Source organism: Amblyomma maculatum, chromosome 1 (assembly GCF_055883805.1).
Source record: "Amblyomma maculatum isolate TAMU_Amacu chromosome 1, ASM5588380v1, whole genome shotgun sequence".
Lineage (NCBI taxonomy): Eukaryota > Metazoa > Arthropoda > Arachnida > Ixodida > Ixodidae > Amblyomma > Amblyomma maculatum.
Window position 1 is genome coordinate 145,261,978 of NC_139344.1, and position 23,492 is coordinate 145,285,469.

Genomic DNA, 23,492 nt, shown 5'->3' on the forward strand with positions numbered 1-23,492 from the left:
TAAGCTCACTTGTTGTATAATGAGTTTTTCTTTTTTCTCGTTTCCTTGGAAGGATATGTTTAACCCATGTTTCTTTGTGTAGGTGTGCATTGTTGTGGCAGTGTTTCATTTGCTGGCATGTATAACATTCTACATGCACTAGTGTATAACATTCTACATGCACTAGTGTCATTGAAAATAGGGCCGTGCAAATATTTCAGATTTCTAGCCTGTGTTGTATGATATTTGGTCCTCAGTTAATTCAAGAAGTTTATGTTCTAGAATTTCCAAACATTTGGCAGCGATCAAATATCGCACTGACTTTCATAAATTCGACCATGACAAAACCTTAGTGTCTGGGCAAATCGCTCAAAGAACGAAAGCAGTATAAAGGCATCCTCTGTGTGTTCTTTTCCATCTTCGATCACATGTACCAGTTACATTGAGACATGGCTAAGCTTAAATATTACACAAAATTCCATGTGTGGGCTGTTCCACATCGTAGCCTCCTATATTTTCCATGCCCAGTCATTCATTCCTGAGCGACCGTTAAAGATTATCTAAAACTTTCTGTTGCTAGTGCCGCTTCGCAAGGTGCTCTGAAAACTAGGTGTTTGCTGCAATGAAGCAATTTTCCGATGGGCGCTTGCATCGTCAGACTCCTGTGTTAAGCACTGTGTTTCTACCTACGTGGCGATCTGCGCTTTCCTTTCTTGCCATGCAATGCGCACACCTCATAGCGGAGAAGTGCTTCGCTCATTCATTCATAGTAGCAAGCACCTAGTTTTGTCGCTCAATGTGAAGTGATGCTTGCCACCCGGCCAGCTACCCACCCACTTGATCTCCCCAACGCTCGGTGGAAGATATGGTCCGAAACCGCCGCAGGGTTAATTCTTTTTTTTTTTTTTTTTCTAGTTAGCTTTTTACGCACAGCGGGGCCGCAAAAAACAGCACCAGCGTTAGAGGGACTTTTTTTTTTGCCGCCTTGCACAAGCACTTAATTTTGATGCATATATCATGTTTGGATGCCTTGAACGACCTTTTTTAGGCTGGAGGCATGACCTTTTATAGCCCTGCGCTTAAAATTCCATCTGCAGGCATACTGGATAACGATACCTTCTCCTTGCAGGGCGCGTAGCCACGACTGCAGCAGCGTATGTAAAGTGCTTCCCACTGAGCGCATATTAGGTTCTTCTTGCCGTAGGCAAGTGCACAAAATATTTAACTGCAATCAAACTTATCTGCAGTCGCAGTTAGAGATAATGCACGAGTTGAACCTGCACATCACTATATTGGGCGCGAGGACATACTGTGGCGCCACCTCTCGGCAGCGCTCGGGTGACGTACTAAGTGGGATTGCCGCGGGGAGCTGCCGTAGTGCGAGGCTTTTTCAGCGGGCTTGATGATGCTATATTTATTTATTTATTCATTGCACACTTCAGATTGGGCCTGTTTAGCTTAGTTGAGGTAACAGGCTTCCTTATTTAGCAACAAATACCGCACCGAATCAGTAAGTTGTTGATACCCAACGAGTTTTAGCTACCGACGACGACGGCGTGCACCGACCAGCGCTGTTTGCGTCGTTATGGAGAGCACGGAAGCCGGCACATCGCCAGTCAGAGGTAAGCGATCATTGATACTCTAAATTAAAGACACCCCTGTCACGACTGCTCAATCTCGTGACTGTAATTGTAGCGGAGCCGTTGTGTGCTGCGCGGGCGGCGTCGTTCGGCTGCTCCCTTCAGCTTGTTAGAATAGTCAAAGTGAGCGCTAAGCATGACGCAGAGAAGTCCTTAAATGCAAATGTGCGGAGGTGCGCTTCAGGCAACTAATTTTTGCGCGCTGAATACGCTCATTCCTCGGGCTTCGTGTGGATGTTTACCCGACCATAGAGTAGACCTTTACCAGAGCAAACCAAAACATTCAATATTCCAGCTCGTTTTTTTTTTTTTTTTTTTTTTTTTTTTTAATTCGAGCTTCGTGTGGGTGTTTACCCGACCACAGAGTAGACCTTTACCTGAACAAACCAAAACATTGAACGTTCCAGCTCGTTTTTTCTTTTTTTTTTTAATGTTTGAAATACCACCAGCACTGCTGAAACTCCTTAAAGCAACTCATTTGTGTACCGCACCACGTTATTTTTGTCTGTTACTCTACAGAATCTTTTACTTTGTTTCAGTGAAACTTCCGTTGTCAAGTATTAACGAGTTTATTGAGAAGAAGTTTGAGAACTCCAGGCTTTTAATAGAAGGGGAGGCCGTCTACGAGGCAAAGCACGTCGTGGTCTGCAGCGTGAAGATGTACAAAGACAATGAGGTCACATTTGTTGGCCTTGTCCTTCAGACCTCTGCTGTCAACAAGGAACCTCACGAGCTGGAGATCGAAATAAAAGGAAGGACAGTGACTGCTGCATCTTGCACCTGCAAAGCAGGGTATGGGTCCCAGCAGTGGCTCAATGAAAGTGATATCACTGTCACAGTTTTTCTTCTGCATACTTATTTAACCATGATGAATATTTTAAAGCAAATACTGTAAAATATCCACTCTGTATCTGCTGCTTAAACAAAAGGGAACATTTATAAGATGTTTAGGAAGAATTTTCAGATTTATCTGTATTTGCGTGTCTTACTTCTGAAAATAAAAGTTGTTTACCTTCCTCTTTTTTTTTTTTTTTTTTGCAGCCAGCACAAGTGCAAACACATGGTAGCTCTCCTGCTGCACATTCATGATACAGAGACGTTTGACCTCGTGTCATCCACTGATTTACCTCAGCAATGGGGAAAAGACCAGAGGGCTACTGTGAAAGGCAAATATGCCCCGAGAAAGATAGTGGACCTGCCTTGCACCAAAAAGGTAAGGACAAGTCAGTTTTGTGGGGCGGTTAAGGCATAAAAATATTGTCTTAGCCTAGCCCTGGCAATTACTACTGCTATACTTGTACAAGAAATAACCCCCCCCCCCCCCCCCCCCTTGCCCCTTTTTTTTTTCAAAGCTGCACTTTTGTTTAGTGCAAGCTTCGGTTTTGTCTAAACATACAAGTTGTAGCAGCAGAACCAAGCGCATAGTTTGATCTGACTACTTCTTTTAATTAGGAATGCAAATACAGTTCAGTTTTCATAATCTTGATACGGATTAAAGTGTTTGTATGTAGTGAAGGACTATTTTGGGGGTGTGCTCAGGAAATGTATCTGATGGAACCTTTCTTGTTTTAGGCTAAAAAAGAAAACATCAAGGTGCCTGAAGGTGATATCCTGAAGAGGTTGCTCCAAGAATTGCCATACAACAGTGCTGCACTTCGCCACAGTGAGGGCAGTAAGTGGATATGTCCTGCTTCATGAGTTAGTGCTTTGACATGAAATGCCAGTTGAATTGTAACAATTAGAAGCTTATTTCTTGCCTCTAACAAGTTTAACAAACTACACTCTCATTGTTTGTGTATGTTATTTGAACCTCTGATTCCCCATACAATAATGATTTTAACCAAAACAAAACTTACACATATTTTTTTTTTTAAATATGCTAAGCTTTTTTATTCCTTTCATTTCAGGGAGTCAGAATGACCATGCAGGCACTGAAATCCACACGGTGTCAGTTAACGGTGCTGACAGCATAGCAAGTACAGCACCACTGCTACCTGCACAGGATACGTCCTTAACGGTTCAGCTATGTGAGCTTCATGAAGGAATTGCTGCAAGCACAGCAAGCCAAGCAATCCCTGGCATAAAAAAGCCACCTACACTCATGGAAGCTGCCAGGAAGGCTCTCACAGAAGGAGCAGTTTCAGTAGAGGATATTTACTGCTACCTCCAGCAAGCATACACAAACTCAGAAATTGACTTAATACATAATTTAACAAAAACCCAAGCAAATTGTCAAGATTGGCTGATCTACAGAAAAGGAATGGTAACAGCATCAATAGCATACTCTGTATACACACGAGTCAACACAATCAGGACACGGATGGGCCCACATGATGTGCGAGCTCTTCTAAAGGTCGTGCTCAAAGAAAACTCTGTGCAGACCACTGCTATGCTAAGGGGCACGCTGCTCGAAGAGACAGCAAAGAAGGCATATTCAAACGGAAGTCTGCACAGAAACTTGAAAGTTGAGCAATGCGGACTTATAATTTTAAGCCAGCACCCATGTATTGGTGCCAGCCCAGATGGGCTAGTGACATGTGACTGCTGCATTCCAAGAGTGCTTGAAGTCAAGTGCCCCATAAGCTTAGAAAAGTTCAAGGCAAAAGAAGTAGTAAATGATGGCTCAAGCTTCTGCTTAAAAAAAACAAGCAGGTACTTCTGTCAGGTTCAGGTCCAGATGGGATTGGCGAAGGTCTCAAGTGCTGATGTTTTCGTGTTTCAAGACAGCGAGAACTTCATGTTGTTGCCTGCAAGCTTCAACGAGTCGTTTTTTAATGATGTTGTAGACAGGGCCGTCTACTTCTTCAAATCCTATGTGCTACCCTGCCTTATAAATGAGTGAGATAACAGGTGCTCACTGCTGGCAATGAGCAATAAAGAGTCAGTGTTCTCTTTGTGAGTTACAAACCACTGTTGAGATTGTGGATAAAATGCATGTGCACCTAATGTCCTGTTCTTCCCTGCATATACACTGATGTAGAGGAATGTCCTGAGAGTCTAAATGAGCAAAACTTTGCATGTAATCACACAAAGTAAAATCATGAACAATATGAAAATTAGTAAAAGATTACAAAAAAATGCTTCATTTCAGACATATAATACAACACTGTTTCATATACAGAGCAAGTAAAAAAGTGAGGGATATAATGAAACCTTCTCAAAATAAGATGCAAAAAAATATATAAACACAGTGGCAAACACAATGTCAAGCTCAATTCAGAAAACATTTGAAAAAAAGAAAATCCGTTACTGGGTTGAGGCAAACTAATCAGCCCTAGGAAACATCATTTATAGAAAGACCTGCTATAACACATTACCCATAAACTTTGCTACACTTTTCTATGACGCCAAAAACTTGTCGTCACTGAATATTGGTTTAGAGAGGTTCACAATTCCAGCAATAACTTGTACAATATCATCAATGTAAGCGAAAAGCTCAGTGCCCAAATTCCCTGTCAAAATTTGAAAGGCTTTCATACGCTGGATTGCACGCTCAACATGAACACGAGCAGCTGCTATGCTTTGATTTTTCTCAGCTTCATGTTTTTCAAGTTGCTTTCTCTTGCGCAGGAATGGAGGACGCACCAGTGTGATGTGATGCTCGAGGCAGAGTTTATCTATCAGGAACCCTTTATCCACCATGACACTATCAATTGACGGCAGCAACCTTTCTAGTATCTTGCTTTCTTTTGTTATGTGGGAATCAGATGCCCGGCCACCATAAGCTTCACTTACAAAACTAATGTGGCCTCCTGGGGTCTCACAGACTAAAATTTTAGCTGTATACATGCCTTTGTACCAGCTGTACGTCAACAGCTGGGACTCCATATCTTTCGGTCTTTGAAGCGGTATCTCTGTGCAATCTAACACAGCCCTTACACTCGAGTATTCCTTGAAGTACACAGTCAAATTATCCACGACAGCTTCCTTACTTGGCCAAAACACTGCATTTTTCATGATTGCAGCCAAGATTACCACACTAGTCTTGAAAATTTCTGATGCTGTGGTGCGATGAATGCCAAAAAGCACACCAAGCAAAGCAAATGACATGTTGTGATGCAGCTTTATCAGGGTTAATAGTACTGCATCCTCATTTGACAAGCAAAAGCTTTTTGAATGCATTAAAATGCGGCTGTCAGTGTAAAGATCACACATATTGTAGAAGAGTTCAAAGCAAGGAAGTCCAGTCAAGACGTTCAAATCTTTTTCTCCTTGAATGTTCGATGTGCTCAGTGGTTGTTTCCGTGTGGGATCAAGTGTGTTCACCTGGACACCAATCTCCTTTCCTATGGCCCGAAGGTCGGTAGGCATATCTGAAGCACATAATACAAACTTATTTTTGAAATCAACAAATCAACAATAGAAAAAAATAAATGATGCACCTCAGAATGATACCTTTATCGTCATCAGGACTGGTACTGATATCTGCATCACCTCCAGACTCGGACGCACTATTTTCAGTGCCAGGTTCGCATGCTGGCAACGTGTCAGGCTTCTCTTTCAGGAAAATTTCACCCAGTGGCTTGTCCTCTGAAAATACAAATGTCTGTATCAGATATAAGTTCCTTTTACAAATGACACTACAGCCTGTCAGAACTCTAAAAGAAAGTAATACAGCTGTCAGCCACAACTTTGCATCCAAGTAAATTAAATTTTCCATCTTTGCTTTGTTTAATCTGCAATATCAACCTTAGTTACTTTCTAAAGAGGTTCTTGACTTGCAAAACATAAAAAAAACTCGCAGTTGATACTAGGTGGTACATAATGCAGAGCAGAGATATCATTACTAATATTCTGAACAGCAGTTTGCCTGGTTTTTGCATTTCATTAACCTTAAGACATGACATTCTTGAATAGCTCATTTGTGCATACATTCAAATATTTGTTTTAACAACCAAGTATGATCACTTTAATAAAGAATGCACACTGAGGTTAGCCAAGCCATTATAAACTGCACTCATGCACCCTTGTCACGCTTTTTTTTTTAATGGGGACAAAATACAAAGCATCGCCCGCATACACGCACACACACGCGCATGCACGCACATATGCATATATACACTAATAAAGCACCGTAGGAGCGCTAAAGAACATATTTGGCGGAAGACACGCGATCGACATGCATTCATTACAATTCCAGAGTAGTCGCAGCGCAATGCACATCTATTCAGCAATAAAATGGACGCAGCAAGAGGAAACATAACTAATTCATACAACATGCAATACTAACTACTCCCCGATGTAATAATATTCTACTCGTGGAGCCCTATTTGCGAAATTGAGACCAGCGGAATCGACGTTCAATGCACGAACACATTCAGCTTACCTCCGTCCTGTACCCGGTTTCGGCAGCGCCGAGCAGACGGCTGGCGATCCAAGGGTCGAAGCGGTAGGTTCTGGGACGGCACTGCTCCGTGAACAAGCCAGCGTTTCTTCCATCCTGTCAACAGTCACCCTTCGTTAGATCTACAAGTGACGGGCGCGCGGACGTAAACAAACGCCGCTGCTCCTTCAGCCGCTACTCACCGAACACTTTAGCGCCAACTCCATAGACAAAATCTTCCTCTCGGAAGTGTTTGCTGCAGACACGCGAATGAGCACTCGCCTTTTTGCCCATTCGCAGCTTGACCAGCCAAGCTTCTCGCAGCTTCTTGTCCTTCGGATAAAAATGAAAGCTCACGCCCGGTTCTGCCGCGTACGTCCGGCATTGGGGCACCGAGCAGTAACAGACCATGCCAACGGCTCCAGAAAACTGCTGCAGCTCTAAAGACGACGCACGATAGGCATATCCAATCGCGGGAATCTATTACAGGCAAAAATAGAGCGAATAACGCTACTTTTACCTTTTAAAATGAATGAATTCAAACGATCGTCTGCTCCAGCAGTAGTAAGCGGGGTCACGTGATCCCACTTTCTCTTCAAAATCGACGCTAGCGCCATTCGCTCCAGTGGTGGCGCTCGCGCCCAATACCCCTTTCAGCTGAGTTGTTGATTATGCACACAGGGATTGTTCTTGGCTACGGTTCTTTGTCAAATGTGGCAAGCTGCCACTGGAGTCTCCTGCGGTTCCATCCGCATCCCTGCTCAAGGAGACGATGCGTGTCTGTGTTTAGAAATTAAGCAATTTGGACAAAAAGAAGTGGCATGACTTGGTGTAAAGCAGACATATTTTAATATATTACAATGTTGTATTGCTAATTCAGATCACGAAATTTCAGTGCGTGTGCCATTTCTCCATAGGAACGCCAGCAGAATCATCGGGAAGTATAATTCCCTAAGCAACGTGCTGAAACTATCAGCGCAGCTATCTCGTCTCAACGTGGGTGTGTTGCCATAGCCTTGAGTGCGACGGCCGGCATCCTTTGATCTCAGTGCCCATGACCGGGCATGGATAATGTAGGAAGCTATGCCCCGGTATAGCACTTGAGAGGAGGATGGCTTACTACCCACTTAGAACAGTCACAGTGGAAAAGACAGTTATTTTTTTTATTATCCTTGCATATTGCGTTTCATACTTAATGGGACTGAACATTGGATTTTAAGCATTGGATTTTTTTTTCCAGTGCAATGGAAAGCTTGCTATCTAAAGGGGTCAATTCTACAGCGATCTTGCTAGAAACGCTGGAGGAAATTTTGTGTTGAGAATTTTTTGGTCAGTGCAGGTGCCCATTTCTATGTAATGTGATGCTGGAAACTATGGTCAGTGAGTGCAATGGCAATTATGGGTTGGCAGAAGTGATGCACGAAAACTAATATAGATCTCACCCACCTGACGGTAGATACATTTGTAGTGCTGAGTAGCATCCATTTCAGTTTCACACTCAATTTTATAATAGCTTAGGAACGTATGCCTCATCAACCAAAATTTCAGTGGGCTGGGGTTACTTCATCATCCAAGAAATTCAAAACGCTGTGGCACCATCTACTAAAAGAAACTAAAAACGCATCATTGACAATGCAAACAGAGCTTTGCTGTTTAATATGATAGTGTTAAAGGCCTGACTCTGCAGAAAATTTGGCTCTGTGTTGTGAGAGAAAATCGCTGGCAGGACTTTGGCTGCCGACGTGGTTGGCTACTGGTTGGTCAGTGGGTTGTGTCAGAAGACTACCTGATAAACTTGGGCATTTCCTTTGAGATGGGCATGCTGCTCCTAGGCCACTCAGATAAGTTTGTATGGCTTGGTTAAAGCTGTGTTTCATATTTGTGCAGGGTGGCCCTCTCATAATGTGATAGCTTACAACTGTCTGCTGATGAATGCATGTTAGATAATAGAAGCAGACAAAGGATCAGTGATTAAGCAAGCAGCAAACTACATGTATGCTGACGAGGATCCGTAAGGGTAGCTGCAGATGCGATCCATCTGCCGCTGTTGTGTCATTCTCTTAAAGGCGCAGCTTAAGTGTTTGAACAATTTTATTGAAGGGGGCACTGGAGACATTGAAAAATGTAATAACACATTATAAGCACTTCTAAAATGTTAAGAAAACACTGTTCTTAAGGTGGGAGGCAACTAGGCAAGTTTTCAAGAAAAATATTTTTTGTATCAAAAACAAAGAAGAAATGAGTGGTCTGTATTAAAGTTGGCCTTTTGTATTCTAATCAGAGAGTTTCGAATTTGGGAAAAAATTGTTACCTTTATTGTAAAAAAATGTACTAAATATGCATCCCACACCAGCAATACCCTTATATAGCTGTATAGATGCAGATGTCAGCTGTGCATTCAGCCAAAATAATTATGATATCATCAATATCATTTTTTTAATGGAATATTTACCAAGAAGATGGTTTTCCATAAGGGTTGTTTTTAAGACAAGTGAAACAGTAGTAAATATTATCGTTCAATTTTTTTTTTTTGTGCTATATTGCACATCCCAATATATGAAGAATAAATATGCGGTTTTATTAAAATATCGATTTGGGGAAAAAAGCTATGAATGTTTGCATCAGCCAAAATGGAAGAAAACTTGAGTTTCCAGAAACAGAACAAAAAAAGGTTTCATAAAGCTACATAAATCATATAGCATTATCCAGGAGGTTTAAGATAAGCTACATTTGTAGCCGAGGTTCTTTTTAGTCTTCTCGTTATTTCTCTTTACTTCTTTTTGCTCGTGCATCTGTTTGCTTTTTTTTTCCTTACATTTCTTGTGACATCGGTGGAGTGATGGAGATTTTTTCTGATGCACTATTGGTTGCCTGTCAAGCAAGCTTTCACCTTTTCCATTTAGTTAAAGCATGTAAACGGCGAGGTGAAATCTTAGAACTACACAAGGCTCCGAACAGGTAGTCTACAAGTTCAATTCGCATGGAAACGCTCCATTGTGCACCGCCTACATGGTCTAAATGCCATGTGTCTCTGTTATGGACGTTTGTCTCTTGAAATGCAAACAAAAATAGACATACATGCATAGAAACAAGTGGGATTTTAAACTTAAAAATTAAGGAGCAAAAAAATGCATGATCGCTAAAACAGGGAAGTGTTTTTCGGTAAATGGAAACAAACTATTTTTTGGTTTTCAAACATTCACAGGGGGTTGCAAATTTGGCTACCTTCGAAATGGTTTTAGTCAAAGAGCATATTTTTTTGCCGGTCATTTAGAAGTGATTGTTTAAATTGATGAAATAAAAATTCAAACCAAAATTGTTCCGCAGGTTTTTCAGTTCATACGGAAATGCTCTAGTGTACGCAAGCTACATGGCCAAAATGCCATGTGTCCGTTTTGTTGTTTAATGCAAATAAAAATAGGCATACATGCTTACAAAAATTATGATTTGATATTGAAATATTGAGAAGGAAATACTGGCAAGATGGTGAAAATAGAGAAACATATTTCAGTATATTTGGAAACCGAAACTGATGGTTTTGTTTTTGCAAAATGCACAGGGAGTTAGAAGCTTGGCTGTATCTTTGGAACGATTTTAGTTATAAGCATTTTTTTTTGCCATTCATTCAGAAATGAGTGTAAATCAAGAATATAAAAATTGAAAAATTGATTTTTTGAAGTGGCCTGCTACCTTAAGAAAATAATTTATCAGAGGTGGTGTTGTGTCGTGGACTACACTGGTAATGGCAGCATTTCACGGCAAGATGATACTTCAGTTTATGCAATTTTCAGTGCCAAAATTAATTTTCGTTTGTTGCGGGTCTTAATCTATATAGTATGAGGCAATATCCTTTGTCATCATAATCTCATGACCAATTTTTGTCAGTGTTTGGTCCCTTTATAGAATTCTAGATGCCTAATTTATTTTCATGTTTAATCTATCATGTGATACATTAGGCATGAGAATATATATATCAAATGTATGGTGTTTGCCTACAGGCTCTAAATAAATGCGCTGTTGGTTTCATCAACTAAGCGATGGCAGGGATTTGTAGTTGGTGTTAAGGTCACACGAGGCTCCAAAACATTGCAGCATAATCCCTGATATGTAGTTTTAATTCACAATTTAAAGCTAGCCTGCTTCAAGCACTGGAATGATAAAAAAATGATCTATTATCAGTTATATTTTCTTATTCCTCATGTGAAGGGGGGGGGGGGCAAACATCAACTGCATGTCATAGTCATCGTTCAGTTAATGCAACTAAAGTGAAACAGCATCAAGAAGAAATTAATTTAATTATAAACTGTCAGTAGTAGGCAACCATGGGGTGATTGATGTGTCCTATCTTAAAGAAAAAAGCAAGCAAAAAAAGTTCTAGAGATCACTTTGGACCACTAAAGTGTGATGAGGTGAAAGCCATTATAACGTGGTGGATCGTAGCCCTCCACTACGGCACCTCTATCTCCTCTTCTTTCACTCCCACCTTCCTCCCTTCCTTTACGGCGTGGTACATGTGTCTGCGGAGAATTAAAACAGATACTGCGTCTTTTCTATCCTGTCTTTTCTATCCTGCACAGCATGCGGACACGACTTTGTGAGGGCGGACCCCAAGCATTGGCTAGCGATAGCTCTCTTAACAGTTTTAGAATGCTGTGCAGTCGAGTTTTAATAGGCAAATACACCGGTTGCTGTCTGCTGGTTACCCCTGCACGGTCATTATGTCAGTGACGGAAGCCCTGCTTCAGAAAACTAAGCGAGCCATGTTTGGGAAGAAGATTGCTTCGGAGAGAAATATGGCTAAACCTGTTGTGGTACCATATATGCATAAGGTTGCCCACCACGTGAAGAAAGTGGCGAACAGACATGGCGTGCCGGTGGTATTCTCCGCTCTGAAGAAGATGGCGGAGCCGTGCTCACGCATTTCGCGTGCTGGAAAACCGAGCAGTTGTAGGAACAAACATGCTAAGCGGTATGTCGACTGCTGCATGAGGGTCGTATATGAGATCCCGTTGACCTGTGGGAAGGTCTACATAGGCCAGACTGGGCGCTGTATTAATGATCGGGCAGGGGATCATTTGTGGGCTTTAAGGGGTGGAGGGACAAATTTGGCAGCACATTGCGCGAACTGCACTGCGTGCGAGCCGCGACTGGGTGACATTAAGATTCTGGGAGGAGGCCAGGAAAAGACAGCGCATGAGCTATTGGAGGCATTTCATATCGGGAAAAGGGGAGATAGGTGTGTTAGCGATACATCAGTGCGGCTCTGGAAGGCAGAGATCAGTTTTCTTGATCGTGTTTTGTAATATTCCTTGTTTTGAATCTGTCTTTATGTTATTGGTATGTACTGCGCATGTCTCCTTTTCAGCATATATTTGCTGCTATTGCTGCAAATAAATCAGATGAGAGTTAGTGCGTGTCTTGTGTCTTCTTCTCTTGAGTGTGTCTTCCTGTGTGCTTTATCTTTAGTCAAGTTGCAATTGCACCATCTAGCCCAATTTCAAGTTTTGTTAAACTATCTCACAAGGCTTCATACTATGTTCATATCTTCAATAATTTTATATGATGTTCTGAGAAGTTTAATCACACTTAGGTTGATTCGGGCATTCCTTCCTATCTCATGAAATTCAAATTAATGAAGTGTTACTAGCCATTATGTTATTTTTTGTTGCTAGTCATTTGTCATTCATAGATTTCACTTAGTTACTTATCTTCAGTGACCACATTGCTGTCTGTATACTGTTTATGCTTTATAATGAAATAGTATGCATTTTTGTGTGCATCATATATTTTATATCGCACTGAGTCGAGTTTTGTTTTAGTGCAAAAATGCACAGTATTTTGAAAGATCTACAGTAAACTTCTAGCTTTTTATCATTTTCTCAAATACCTTTCTATAGTGAATGGCGACTCGATATTTGAATTACTTGAATTGCAGCTAGTAGCACTACTAGCTGCAATCACAGATTTTGCCGATGTCTGTCCAAAGCCGAAGAGGCATCCGTATGCTGTGTGATGTCAGTGCATGTTAAAGATCCCCAGGTGGTCAAAATTGCTCCGGAGACCTCCGCTACGGCGCCCCTTTCTCTCTTTCTGCTCTCACGCTTTCACTCCCACCTTCCTCCCTTGCCTTATGGCACGGTTCAGGTATCCTCAGGACAAATGTGACAGGTACTGTGCCTTTATTTTCCTGTGAACCAATTAGATATATAAGCCGCTCTTTTTCTCTCTCTCTCTCTCTCTACGTGAACTTGAAGTGGAGAAAGACAAGGAGGCGACGTGAATCGCTCGGCTTAGCAAACCCAACCGCCGCCGGCTGCGTTTCGATGGAGGTGAAACAGAGGCGTCCATATACTATGCGATGTCAGTGTACGTTAAGACCCCTGGTGGTCAAAATTACTCCGTAGCCCTCCACTATTATTATTTATCTATTTATGGTGCTGAGTTTACCACACTGCATAAAAGGTAGTGATGGAGTTGTAGAAATGTAGGGAGTGCAGCAATGTGCAAGAAGTCACATAAACCAAATAATAATAGTGGAGGGCTACAGAGTAATTTTGACCACCAACTTCTACTACCCCATCTCTTTCATCTTTCACTTCCACCTGCAGGTCTTCGCTTACATCGCGGTTAAGGTGCCTATGAAGTGTGATAGATATCACGCCTTTCCTTTTCTATAAACCAATTTACAATTTTACACGTCTTAGCTCAGGAGATGGAGCGTCCACAGATGCTCCTAGTGAGAGAGCACAAGTGTGTGTGTCGTGGACACTGTTGCCCAATTCACAGAACTATCTTCGTTCATCTGCATGTTCAAGATCTCCAGGTGGTCTAAATTACTTCAAAGCCCTCCACTACAGCACCTCTTTCATTCCCACGTTCTTTCCAATACGTCGAGGTCCAGTTGTCCATAGAATACAGTGCACTTCTTTCCTGTAAACCAATTATTATTCGTCTGCACTTAAGTGTAAAAAACTTAAACTAAACAGTGGCCCTGCTACGGTGGCACAGTGTTTAAGATGCCAGACTGCTGTACCAGTGTACCCGGGTTCAAACCTGACTGCCGGCGGCTGTGTTTCGATGGAGGCGAAACGGAGAGTCGTCCGTGTGCTGTGTGATGTCAGTGCATGTTAAAGATCGCCAGGTAGTCGAAATTACTTAGAAACCCTCCACTTCAGCACCTCTTTCTCTCTTTCTGCTTTCACTCCCACCTTCCTCTTTTCCCTTATGTCGTTTTTCAGGTGTCCATGGAAAAAGTAACCTTTGGTTACCTGTAAAACAGTTTAATATAATTTAAATAATGTACAGAGTTGAATCATATGCAGGAGAACATTTCTTATCAAAGGAAAACAAAAGCATAACAAACTGTAAAAAGTATAAAAGGGGTAAGCAGTGCTGTGCACATACTTCGCATTTGATTACGTATGCAAATCGGCTGTAATTTTTTCCTTCATATTCATGTCTGAAAGTTTTGGTATTCATACACCCTGCCGGGAAAATTTCCAGGTAACTGCAGAGGTTGAATTTTGAACAAATGCTTGTTGTAGCTGCAAACATACCTTGTTTTGATCAGCAGAACAATTTGGAGGTAGGGGAGAGCTTGCAGCATTTGCTTCTGCTTGCAGAGACTCCAAGCATCCCTTGAGTCAGTGGCTGGCTAAGGAGCGTGTGGCCTTGCAACGAGACATAGCTGAAGCTCTGGACAACTCGGGTCATCTGGTGGAAGCCACGGTAACGCCATCAAGTGGCAGTAGCAACCGGTCTGTGGCCTGTGTTCGTGTGGAGAGGGTTCTTCAAACTGCACTCTTCTTGCTTGGACTGACGTTTGAGCCACTAAAAGATCCTGAGGCTCAAGAAGTTTGTTACAGCGTATTAGAGGACCACTTCACCTGGCCTTTGTGGCCACATCTTTTAGCAACAGTCAGGTGCGGGCTTTCAGCCACATGTATTTGTACGGGACGACAATCATTTGTAAATTGGCAATTTCAAGTGTCCCTCGAAGCGCCTGTTTTTAAAGGGGTGAAATGCTTGAGAGCTGTGTCTTTGACTCCACTTTGTGTAGTAAAATATTTCTTGCATCATGGTGCTGTGCGGCCAAAGTTGCTATAGCAGCATGAGAATTCAGCGCCACCATCGTGACCAGCGACCTAGTTTTCAATTTCCTTGGGCTAGACTGGTGTGATTGCATTTATTTTATGGATGGAAGAACTTGTGCAAGAAAGGATGCCTTTGCCAAATTTCTTTTTTGGACATTTAGGTGATGATTAGAGGTGACACCCTGGATGTACTCGAGTTATTGACTGCCATGGCTTTGTCAACATACCCTATCAATAGTATTCAGATCATGATAAGCTTCTATCACACACTATTTTCATACAGTTTTTTATTTGCCTTTTTCACAAGGCTACTCCTTGTAAAACAAACTGCCACATTCTAGTGTGCATGCGCAGTTAATGCGGGTGACCGGCATAAGTGACAGGTGATGGTAGCTGTCAAGAATGCACCTGTTCCTTCACGGGGACTATTGGCACCTCGTAGAAGTGAAGTGCACCTTTGGCACCATGAGCGTTTCTTTTCAGCCAGTTTTGTGGGTAGGAGACAGGTTTTCGCATACTGCCCAGAGGGCTACACATCTTGTGAAAAAGGCAAATTTAAGCCACATTTGTAAATGCATATGCAGCATTCTAATTTGGTTTTAGCTGGGAATGCTGTACCGTAGTTATATCAGACTATAGCAGTATATAAGGCACCAGCAAGAACAGCAGCCAAGAAGAGCACTTTGAGAAGAGCATTAGTGAAATACTGGCTTTCTGGGCAAGTCTGTATTTCTGCTTCCTTTGTTTCACCTTTTCTGCTGGCTTTAGTTACTTTGAAATTAAGCAACTTGCCCAAACTTTTGCATTTGTTTCCGGTTATGAATGCTACGAAGTGTGCTGTGCAAATGAGAAAAGAACAGTTGAGGTAAAAGTAGACAAAAAAATTTTAATGCTCTGTTCCAACATTTTTACCAAACCATTGGCAGTGAAATGGCTGTGAAGAACCTGAAATAACAATAACTGTTTCCACTCTCAAGTCTGAAGTTTCAGGAAAGTGCTTTCACCATTACCGTATCTGTGAAGTGGTAGACTGTAGGGAGACTAGGGCTACTGCTGCGTGCATTGTACACGTGCTGACACAAAGAAGGAATCTCGCAACCTTGAAGACTTGTGAAACTCCCAAAATACTTCATATCCTTGTTGAAAACTATAGGTCTTCACTGAGCTCCGAGCGAATTACTTCCTAAGAAAATAAACTAGCAATTCATTTGATCAATTGACTGAATCCTGCCAAAAGATGTTTCTGGGGATTTTCTTGTAAGATTGCAAAGCCTCACCATTTCAGTTACTGCATTGAGCTGTGTTTACATGCTTACAGGTTGGAAAACCTCACGGGTGAGCAGCGTGTGGCAACTGCAATGAGTCAGCTGGCCTCTGCTTCAGCCAAGGAGATGCATGTGTCACCTTACCTGTGCCGAAGCCCTGCCCTGGGGGAGGCTGTAGCCATGCTTCGTACTGTGCCTCGTCTTGGCCCCAGTCACAAGCTGCGTGTGCTGGGTATGGTGCTTAACACTTGAGCAGAGTGTCGGTCGGCAGCCGGCAGCATTGTAGTTTGTTGTTCTTTCTCCATCCTGTTTGTTTTGCTCAGATTTCATTGCAAAATTTGGATCAGTGAAGAATGCATAGTGAAGAGTTTATTATTTTTTTAATAAAAATTCGTGTAGCACCCTTATTAACTCTGGCATTTAGGGCTTAGGGCATTTACTAAGCAATTTGACTTAAAAAAATGGCGTGATGCTCTGCAAATGTCTTACGGTTGTCACAATAGAACAGTAGTGCAATGCAGAACAACTTGGCTTGGCATTGTTGTGAATACCATCTGTTTTGTCACAGTGAACTTTAGTTGTGCTCTGTGGGCTGTGCTAGGGTTGCACCGTGCACAGTATACATGCAGGTTTTAGGCAAAAGTTGAATATGCTCTCAACCATGTAAACTGTGCTAAGAAAAGCATTTTGTTTTATTTAGGTGAAATGCACGGGGCAAACTGTTATAGTTTATTTCACTAGCCTAATTTTTCTCTCGTTTTACAGGTTCAAACGTTTTTCTCAGTATCTAACCGGATTTAATGAATGCAACGCCAAGTTTTCAGATTTCTTTGGAAAAGAAATGCATTCATTATGCGAGTAAACACTGTAGTTGTGGTTAATTTGTCATGTGTGTTGTAGGGAAGAGAACATTTAAATATAATACACCCAAAGAAATCCTTCTGGGCGGAGTATATTTAAAGTAGTTGAAAAAGTACCGCAAAAACCCTCATATAATACGAGGTGCTCTTTCCTGAGTTTATCATGTCAGATTTCTGCCTCGTGTTGTTATATGTGGATCCAAACAAATTTCAGCCTAAATTTGCAGTTCCGGCTTCATTATTAATCGGCACCGTTGGCATCAGGCTTCCAGCCTGAGGAGGCACCAACTGTTTCGATGATTTCGATTTCACCACGCTGAGCCCGCGATTGTCGAGACCACTGGACTCAGGACATACACACGACTGGAAGGAGGTCAATCGCACCTCACACGGCGTAGAATAGTAAAAGGATCACTCTGCACGTTGCATGGGTCTCTCACGGTCCTCTCTAGTCATGCTGGCTACGCCTTACAGCTGAATTGCGGATGCTTGACCAGCATTTCTAAGGAGTTCGTCGGTTGCGCCTTCAAGAAATATGGGCTACCGAATATGTTTAGAGGTATGAGAAAGGTATCTTTACCAAGGGACTCTCGGCAAACGATACACCAGACGGTGACATTTGCAAAAACTCTGGATCTGAGAACACTTCCGAGAACATAGGCACGCACACACCACGTGCCTGCATGCGGTGCTAAAGACGCGATGAGGCAAGAGTATGGCGCATGCTGGCCGGCAGCTTATGTGCTGCTGTCCAGCAACCGCGAAATAATTTTAGGTAGTGAAGCACTGGAAGTAGTAGGCGAACATTTCTACTTAGGGCAGGTAGTAACTGCAGGTCCATACACTGAAAGGGAAATAACAAGGAGAATAAGATTGGGATGGAGCACATTTGGCAAGTACTCGCAGATTATGACTAGCAGCTTACCAGTATCGCTCAAGAGGAAAGTATACAACAGTTGCATCTCACCTGTACTCACCTATAAGGCTGAAATGTGGAGGCTAACGAAAAGGGCTCTACTTAAGTTGAGGACAACGCAGAGGACTATGAAATGAAAAATGGTAGGGTAACGTAAATAACTCAAGGTACTGACATTCTAGTGGAAATCAAGAAGAAATGGGCATGGGCAGGGCATGTAGTGCGAAGAGAGAATAAGGACCAGATTAATTGGAGGAATATGGGAGAGGCCTTCACCCTGCAGTGAGTATAGCCCGGCTGATGATGGTGGTGGCATTCATACGTGTACCCACCCCTTATGTAATACCCCCGAACTGGAGGTCTTTAAGGTAATAAGGTGATGTCATGTGATGATGATGTTCATCCTAGTATGGCCATGTGGCCACAAAGAGTTGCTGTATGGTTTTCTCATATGTTTGTAGATGAAAAATTCTTCCTCATTTTGGGCTCAAACTTAATCCCTTTGTAATAAGAGGGTGCCTTGCTAATGTGGTGCACCTGTGGCATGCACCCATTTAAATGGTGATCAATTCTTGTATGAAGGGAGGTTCGTGGTTGATTGATAGCCTTTTAAGATTGTCAGGTATGCAGGATTCCTGGACTTTGCAAGCATCCATGGTGACTTGCCATACATTTTTTTTTTTTTTTCACACTGAGAGATGGCAATCTTGTGATAAGTGAGTTGATTGGCTGAGCTTTGCAAATTGTAAAGAATGTCAATGCTTCAAATGAGATAATATTAATTTTTTTTTATTTAGGTCATAATGAAAGGTAAATAAGCTCTTTGTTTGAAATTAGCAGTAAGATGCTGTGGGTTGAAATATGTACTCAAATATTTATAATTGCAAGTTTCTTGGCTAAAAAGACTGTCTTCCATGCTGAACAAGTGAGCAGGTAATTGCAAAAAGGTTGTCTATTTTGTTGCAGTGAAGAAATAAAGTGATGAAATGTGAGTTCATAGTCCTTTCAGTGACTTGCATTGAAGTAGTGCTTAAGTGAAACCATAAAGCCCATTTGCCTGAAGTTTTTCTACCACATTCCTCTGTCCATGCCTTTTTTAATGCATTCATTTTAGAGGTATCAGCGCCTTCATTATGTGCATATATTTGCGCCAAACAAACACATCTGATATCACTGTAACAGTGGGATACATTTAGTTAGGACAGCTCATATGTTTTTAAACATGTGTTTTCCTTTTTAGTTCACATCACTCGGTTGGTTTGCACTGAGCCTCTTGCAAGTGAAGATGACCATGAAAAGAAACTGATGTAAGTTATCTGCAAATCTTGCCACCTGAAAAGTTAATCTTGTGTGCATGTTAGTGAAAGAGCAAGCCACACAGTTCTGTTTGTACAGAACCTCTTGCAAGTGAAGGTATGTATCTTAAAAGCTGGGTTACAAGTCTCTGTTTTTGTTACATGAGCATGTAATCAGAGTACAAGCAGTGCAGTGCATTTGCTTTTAGTTTCTTGACCTGCTGTATAAAAATGAGCATAGGTAGAAACAGTCTGTGAACACATTTATGTGCATGTTAAAGCTATACAAGGGGTTCAAAAGTGGTATGAAACGATTGCATTGCATAGAGCAAATGCCACTGGGTGCGCATGCCAGGTATAAACCCTCAAAAGTGAGTGGATAATTTGCAAGTGATTTTTAAAATTGTCATTCCCGTACCTCACGGTGATCATACGTGTTGTCACTGCGAAGGGGCTGTCATTGGCTCGCAAATGACAGCCCCTATAACTCTATAACTCTCTGTAGTTAAGCCATGGCGGGGGGAGCCAGCAACATAGTGCACAACTGAGCCAGATTGGCTTAGTTGCACATTCATGGGTGGGATTCGGTATCAGTCTGTTTTATTTGTCTCGCTCAGCCTGTTGTATGAGGTGAAAGGGGAAATGTGAGGCTGGTTTTAATCGACAATATATTTAGTGGTACATGTGCTCAGATAAAAAAATTTATAGGGGGGGAATGGGGTGGGCGGCGGTGAATGATAGGCGATTTTAAATTTCATCATATTTCACATTTCAATAGCGATTTCATATTTCATAGTTTGTCATAACGAGATTTGACTGTGCTGTGATTGGCCTTGGTGCAGGTATAGTGTTGCTCAATGGCTGATTTCAGTTGCTATTAGGCCTGGCTTTGCTCCTCGACACCATGCTAGCTCCCGAAGCAAAGTTGTCTTTCAACAGGGATAAAACAGCTGCCGCTGATACAGCCAGCCTCAAATAACTGAAAAATTGTCTTCATAAAGGTTTAAAATTTGAAAGTAACCATTTTTATCTTTTAAAATGGCTTGACCTATGTCATTACTAGTTGGTTTGTTTGGTGCAGCTATGCATTGGATGGATGGATGAAATACAGGAGCGTCCCCTTTGAAACTGGGTGGTAGCAGTTGCTATCATGCTCATTTTTTCCCCCTATATCTTAATTATTGTTTTAGATTGGTTAACTGTACCATCATTTTATTTATTGAATTTTTGTTTCTACATTGCTAACATTATGTCACTTTTCTGCTTTTAAGCCACTAATCTTCCAATCGTTTTTTGCTAGCTTCCACCGCAGGTTCATTCACCTGGCCACTGGTATCTCTGAACCTCAGAGCTCCCAGTGGCCACCATGCAGCACTACCTGGTATGTAGCAGGCCAACTCATTGATTAGTATTGTAGTGGCTTGAGCTATTTGGCAGAGCATAGTGAGGGCTGCACAACGGTGGAAGAACAAGACTACATTATATCCTATAATATTACTGCACTGGACTGATTGGGAATGTGTAGCAGTGCTCCATGTCTGGCGTGCTTGAAATCGGCTCCAATCAGGGCTGATGGGGTGGTGATACTACTTTGTCTATGTGTCAGTGGCATGCTTAGGTGTAACAGGCATAGTGTCAAAAAAAAATTTACTTCAATAAATGTAATGAAAATAAGTGGTCCTTCCTGTTTTGCTATTACTAAAGTATAATTGTGAAGTGAGTAGACTGAAACAAAAAACTCTTTTATATCTTTTTAGAATTTTCCTTGAGGTTTTCACCTAAACTCTGTTTTGATTGTTTGTATGCACTGGTCCTTTTAAATAGTAGTAGTGGTGATGGTTATTTATTATATAAATATCAAAAATAGATGGAAAACATGTTTGCTGGCCCCAGTATCTGCTGTCTAATATCTGAAACACCTGAACTGGGGCGGCAGAAATAAAGGGATAGTAAGGAAGCAGCGGGGGAAATCAAAGAGGTGAGCGACAGGAAGAAAGAACAGGGTAGGATAAAAATAAAAAAAGAGGCCATATACCCTGTAGTACAGATCTTTTGACAGCCAGATTATTTTTGTTTTGCTGTTACACCTGCCTTTTCACATATATTTAATGCGCTCACGCAATAAATACATCAGGTCGCTAGTCAGTACTTGTGCATGTTTTTTTTTTTTTTTTTTTTTTATGTCGTTAGCTGTTATACGGAGCCCGCAATGGGCCTTTGTGTAACTGAAGTCAGTACAATTTGGCCAGGTGCACCCCATTCTGTGCGCTTCCCCTCCTACGCTCTCGGAGAGAGGCAGACAGGCAAAAAGAGACGCCATGGCTCCCTTGCCGAAAAAGAATGATGCAGTTAACACAGGATAGGTTCCAATATATCACCTCCACAGACCGTAGCCAGCAAAGGCGACACAGCAGTGAGTGGTGCTAGTGAAGGAGGCAGACCTTGGCTATGGTCGCCGCTGAACAGCCGCCACCTCAGCAAGATATCTGTGGCCATTGACGACGCCTGCCAAATCTTTTACTAAGTAGGAGCCTGGTTTAGTCTATTATGTTTTGGTCTCATTTTTTGCTGTTTTTATTTTTTATATAGTGTTCAGTGGCTGCGGCACATTTTGCATGCAGTGTTATGCATTGTTTTTACCAAAATTGTGTGATCTGCTGCACTGCAAACTATTGAGCAGTTGTGTGTAAAAGCGCTGTAGATGTGTATTTGACTTTATACAAAGCTGCCTTTCCACATTTTTTTTCCTACACGTTCACAGAGGAGCCGATGACCTCATTCCTGCATTAAGTTATATCCTGGTTCAATCTAAGGTACCACAACTGTACTCGGAGTACCTTGCACTTGAGCAAATTTTGGATTCTAGGTGAGTTCCAATAATGCTAACTTGAAGAAGCTGGATGCATCATTAAGAAATGTTGGATTTGTCTATTTTAGGTTGCAAAGTAATGGCGATTTCCTCTTGCCACTCCGGAGCAGGTTTTCTTGCTCTCAGGTGATGACCTCGAATTCCACTGGTCGACCAAGATAGGTTGTGCACATTCCGCTGGTTGTTTAGAGCAACTCGGGGTGCTCTAGCCTGATCCGCTGGCCAGTGTCAGATCTTGTCGGAAGTTCTAGTCTGTGATTTTGTCACTTCCGGAGGTTTCGGGATTCTTTTGGCTGTTTTTAGTGGTTTCAAAAATATCGGCAGAGGACATTGGTCATCACAGTTCTTTTTGCGCGCTTATGTCGAAGTCCCAAAAAACGTCTGCAGCGTTAAAATTGTGCAAAAGCGATTTGCAGAGAGTGGCACAGTCCTGCCTATTTATCAATCGCAACACATTCTGGTGCTAGGATGCAACGTCAGCTCACCACCGGCTCAGCATTATTTCTGCCATGCACTCTGCGTGTTCCGCTGGTCAACCAAGTCTGGTCCACTCTGTAATAGCTCAGGTCGCTTTATTGTTCCCAGCTCCAATCGGCCAGTGGAAATCACCATAATATTCTACCATAACTTAAAGAGCTAAAATTTTTGTGTTGGCATTAATGCATTTGCAGTATGATCCAGATAGCCTTATGTGGTACAAAATTTATGGCTCAAATCTGATGGGAGTTCTCTGTGATGACGGCCAACACCCTGCAAGTGTGCTGCCTAGGATGAAATTGCTATTATCCCAGCAGAGGGTTGACCAACTCTCTCCATACCCATCTTGACAGCTGCTGCCCATTTCTTTGTCTGTGCAGTAACTGAGCACAGCTTCTCATCAAGTAAAATGAGGTCAGTTGGCAGCATTGTTATTGATGAACCCTGGGAAATATGCATGAAACTCAGAAAAAATGGCTAATCAATGGTTTGACGAATATTCCTCTGGTCAGGCATTTGAGTGAATCATGGTCACTGACCAAGTCTTAAAGAAATTCTAGACGTTTCAGAACCGCATGCGGGTTCCGAAACGGCAACAAGGAACCCGTATGCACTTCTGAAACGTCTACATTTTCTTTAGACTTGGTCAGTGAAAGTGATTCACTTCAAGATATGGTTAACTTGAGTAACTAATTGTGAAAAGCAGCATGAATATGCTGGGCCAAGCCCAATTCCAATCTACCGGGTCTTGAGATACCTTGAGGTACGCATGAAG

General features: G+C 42.0%; 3 protein-coding genes across 5 annotated transcripts in view; 2 read left to right on the forward strand and 1 right to left on the reverse strand.

Moving 5' to 3' along the window:
- LOC146204255 (uncharacterized) lies at positions 1 to 4,500 on the forward strand. The gene is made up of 5 exons (XM_084589207.1): positions 1 to 1,601; positions 2,159 to 2,411; positions 2,661 to 2,832; positions 3,192 to 3,291; positions 3,527 to 4,500. Exons 1-5 carry the CDS (start codon positions 1,565 to 1,567, stop codon positions 4,459 to 4,461), a joined length of 1,497 nt encoding a protein of 498 aa, XP_084445333.1. The 5' UTR covers positions 1 to 1,564; the 3' UTR covers positions 4,462 to 4,500.
- The window catches only part of LOC146204254 (VPS9 domain-containing protein 1-like), a 56,887-nt gene that overhangs the window by 27,395 nt on the left and 6,000 nt on the right, over positions 1 to 23,492 (forward strand). For all 3 annotated transcript variants that reach the window (XM_084589204.1, XM_084589206.1, XM_084589205.1), the window contains exons 10-13: positions 14,565 to 14,864; positions 16,354 to 16,532; positions 19,317 to 19,383; positions 22,133 to 22,237. In XM_084589204.1, the coding sequence (XP_084445330.1) occupies positions 14,565 to 14,864; positions 16,354 to 16,532; positions 19,317 to 19,383; positions 22,133 to 22,237 (651 nt within the window). The remainder of the gene's footprint in view (positions 1 to 14,564; positions 14,865 to 16,353; positions 16,533 to 19,316; positions 19,384 to 22,132; positions 22,238 to 23,492) is intronic.
- Positions 4,358 to 7,474, reverse strand: LOC146204256 (uncharacterized). The gene is made up of 4 exons (XM_084589209.1): positions 7,146 to 7,474; positions 6,946 to 7,059; positions 6,015 to 6,149; positions 4,358 to 5,932 (listed from the first exon to the last, which is right to left on the reverse strand). Exons 1-4 carry the CDS (start codon positions 7,351 to 7,353, stop codon positions 4,959 to 4,961), a joined length of 1,431 nt encoding a protein of 476 aa, XP_084445335.1. The 5' UTR covers positions 7,354 to 7,474; the 3' UTR covers positions 4,358 to 4,958.

What these genes read in the sequence shown, in the direction of transcription:
- LOC146204255 (XM_084589207.1), top strand. Translation starts at nt 1,565, where the DNA reads ATGGAGAGCACGGAAGCCGGCACATCGCCAGTCAGAG. An exon ending in ACCTGCCTTGCACCAAAAAG is followed by an intron (nt 2,833 to 3,191) that starts GTAAGGACAAGT and finishes TTCTTGTTTTAG; the next exon opens with GCTAAAAAAGAAAACATCAA. An exon ending in ACTTCGCCACAGTGAGGGCA is followed by an intron (nt 3,292 to 3,526) that starts GTAAGTGGATAT and finishes CTTTCATTTCAG; the next exon opens with GGAGTCAGAATGACCATGCA.
- LOC146204256 (XM_084589209.1), bottom strand. Translation starts at nt 7,353, where the DNA reads ATGGTCTGTTACTGCTCGGTGCCCCAATGCCGGACGTACGCGGCAGAA. An exon ending in AAACCGGGTACAGGACGGAG is followed by an intron (nt 6,150 to 6,945) that starts GTAAGCTGAATG and finishes TTGTATTTTCAG; the next exon opens with AGGACAAGCCACTGGGTGAA. An exon ending in CAGTCCTGATGACGATAAAG is followed by an intron (nt 5,933 to 6,014) that starts GTATCATTCTGA and finishes TATGTGCTTCAG; the next exon opens with ATATGCCTACCGACCTTCGG.